This window comes from Ailuropoda melanoleuca, chromosome 15, assembly GCF_002007445.2.
Source record: "Ailuropoda melanoleuca isolate Jingjing chromosome 15, ASM200744v2, whole genome shotgun sequence".
Lineage (NCBI taxonomy): Eukaryota > Metazoa > Chordata > Mammalia > Carnivora > Ursidae > Ailuropoda > Ailuropoda melanoleuca.
In genome coordinates, this window is record NC_048232.1 from 88272556 (window position 1) to 88275039 (window position 2484).

The 2484-nt window shown below is 61.8% G+C and overlaps 1 protein-coding gene across 2 annotated transcripts in view; it reads right to left on the reverse strand.

Moving 5' to 3' along the window:
* The window catches only part of CERK (ceramide kinase), a 58067-nt gene that overhangs the window by 13033 nt on the left and 42550 nt on the right, over window positions 1-2484 (reverse strand). For both annotated transcript variants that reach the window (XM_019803343.2, XM_011229402.3), the window contains exon 6: window positions 1168-1313. In XM_019803343.2, coding sequence (XP_019658902.1) covers window positions 1168-1313 — 146 coding nt within the window. The remainder of the gene's footprint in view (window positions 1-1167; window positions 1314-2484) is intronic.

A 2484-nucleotide genomic window follows, 5' to 3' on the forward strand; every position in this document is an offset into this window, starting at 1 on the left:
TTAAAAAAAAAAAAAAGAGCTTAGCAGATAGAAAAACAAAATCCATGTAGTCCAGAACAGTTCACATGCAAACTCAAACGACAACAGCCTAACCTGGGAAAAGAGCTGTGAGCTATAACCAGCCAAGAAGAAATACTACTACGTAAACGACGTTAGCCTGTCGGAAAAGACAAAGGCTTTTCCTGACTGGCAGAGAGGACCCTCTGGGCGACCTTGTGATGGCTCGTCTTGGTCCATAAAGCGGGACCATGATGGCAGCTCCCACATAGCTGTCGTGGCAACGAGATGACAGGATGCGCCACGTGGGACTTTTGACCAGAGCCCGGTGCACAGCCAGCCTGTGTGGCGGCCTCCACGGGGCAGACCCGGCGCTGAGCACACGCCTCATGCCTGCAGCCTTGTGTGCAGAGCCTTGAACCCACAATGCACAGGCTTAGCTCCACACGGTGATTTTTCAAAGAACTAGTGCTTCCTGCAAAGACACAAACACGCTGAGCCAGGGGCGCTGGGCAGCTCAGTCCGTTGGGCGTCCAAGTCTTGGTTTCAGCTCAGGTCGTGATCTCGGTGTCACGGGATGGAGACCCACGTTGGGCTCCACTCTTTGCAGGGAGTCTACCTGAGATTCTCCCCCTCCCCTCCCTCTCCCCCTTCTCCCCCCAGCCCTCAAATAAGGAAATCTTAAAAAAACAAACCCACCCTGAGCCAGACCTCTTCAGGACACAGCCCAGGGGCCCACAGGGTTAACAGGCCCTGGCCCCCATCCCACCCAGGGCATGAGTCGCCCCCCAGCCCCCAGTGCCCCCCACCCCGGTCTGGGCTACAAGCCACTTCCAGAAAACTACCTGTTTCCCTGGCTTCCTTCCTTCTCTATTGTGCTCTGGGGTCCCCGTGCCCCCCAGGTCCCCTCACCCCCACCAACTGGTCAGTCCTCTGGGAGCAGACTGTCCCCCAGCCGCCAGCTTCTCAGCGCCTGTGGGAAGCAGGCGTCTGGGGAAGGAGGACAGGATTCCCTCAGATACACATCAGGGGTCCTTTACTTGGTCACAAGCTCTCTCTCAATAAGGTCTGCACCCGCGGGGTGATCAAATCACCATCTCGGTAACAGAATGAGCGTGAAGGAAAACCAAGCTGATGGCCCAGGGAAGGGGGAGGAGGCGGCGCCCCGACCTGCAGGGATGATGCCGATCCTGACCGGGCTGGGCACCAGCGCTGCCCTGGGCTGGTTCTGGTCCACGCCGGCGTTCCGCTGCGTCCTGCCGATCAGGCCGTGCAAGACCTCGCTGAACATGCCGTCTCCGCCAACGCAGACGATTCTGCAGGGGACACAGGCTGTGAGGGTCCCTTCCGCTGCCCCCACAGTGCCGCACTCTCCATCGCTCGTCGTGGGTCCTGAGAAGGACGATCGGGGTGGCCGGCCCCGTGGCTGACTCGGAGCACTTATTTCCCGGGCACAAGTCCCTGCACCCTCTGCGGCCACCCTGTGCTCCCATGTCCCACGGCTACAACAGCGGCCACCCACTTGGGTTCCTACACTGGTTCCCCGAGTCGAAACTTCTGCCCCCGCGGCCCCGCCCTGATTCCCGGTGTGGCCACAGGAGGCCATGAAGGGCAGGGCTAGGACCAAGCCTCCGGCCCTGCTGTGCCCAGGGGCCCCGCTCATCACACAGAATGCCCTCTGCCTCAGCCCGCAAGCTGGGTGCTTCCCTTCAGGCCAAACTGCTACAAACTAAGGAGACAAAACAAAAGCAGAACAGACCTCGCCCCGCACGGCACCCCCCGGCCGGACTCTAGCAGGGAGCCCTGCAGCTGCCCTCAACCTTCACGTCGCCTGGACTCCGGGGCCCGACTCGCCCCGCACGGCACCCCCCAGCCGGACTCTAGCAGGGAGCCCTGCAGCTGCCCTCAACCTTCACGTCGCCTGGACTCCGGGGCCCGACTCGCCCTGCTGAGCTCTCGGCTCACGTTCTCCCCACTGGCTGCACCACTGTCTCCAAACCTGACGTCAGCTCCTATCTCACGGCTGGTCACGTCACTGTCACTTGCGTTACAAGTCCCTGCGTGTCCTGTGCAGGATGCGGTCACTGGGACCAGTCAATGGAGACCATCTGCTCTGCATGTGTCCTCTGCAGCCAGCCGGCCGGCTCTGCCCACAGTGCATAGCCTCTCTCGCCGTCCTGGGTCCCATCCCACCACATCAGTACCCGCCACACGGCTTACAAAAGGGTCTTTCCAAAAGGCCTCATCCTCAGCACCAGTCCGTGAGCCCCCCGGGTCCTCACCACTGTGGAGGCAGCCGCCCTGCCCCAAAGCTCATTCGCCGACCACCTGCCACGTGCTAGGCCTGTGCCAAGTGCCGGGGGACAGCTGCGCACAGGGCCGAGGACGCTGGCCCTCCAGGGGCTGACACGCCAGCAGACAGACACAGCACAGACACAGACTTGCACGTGGGGCCGGCGGAAAGAGTGCAGCAGCCCCCCCCCCCCC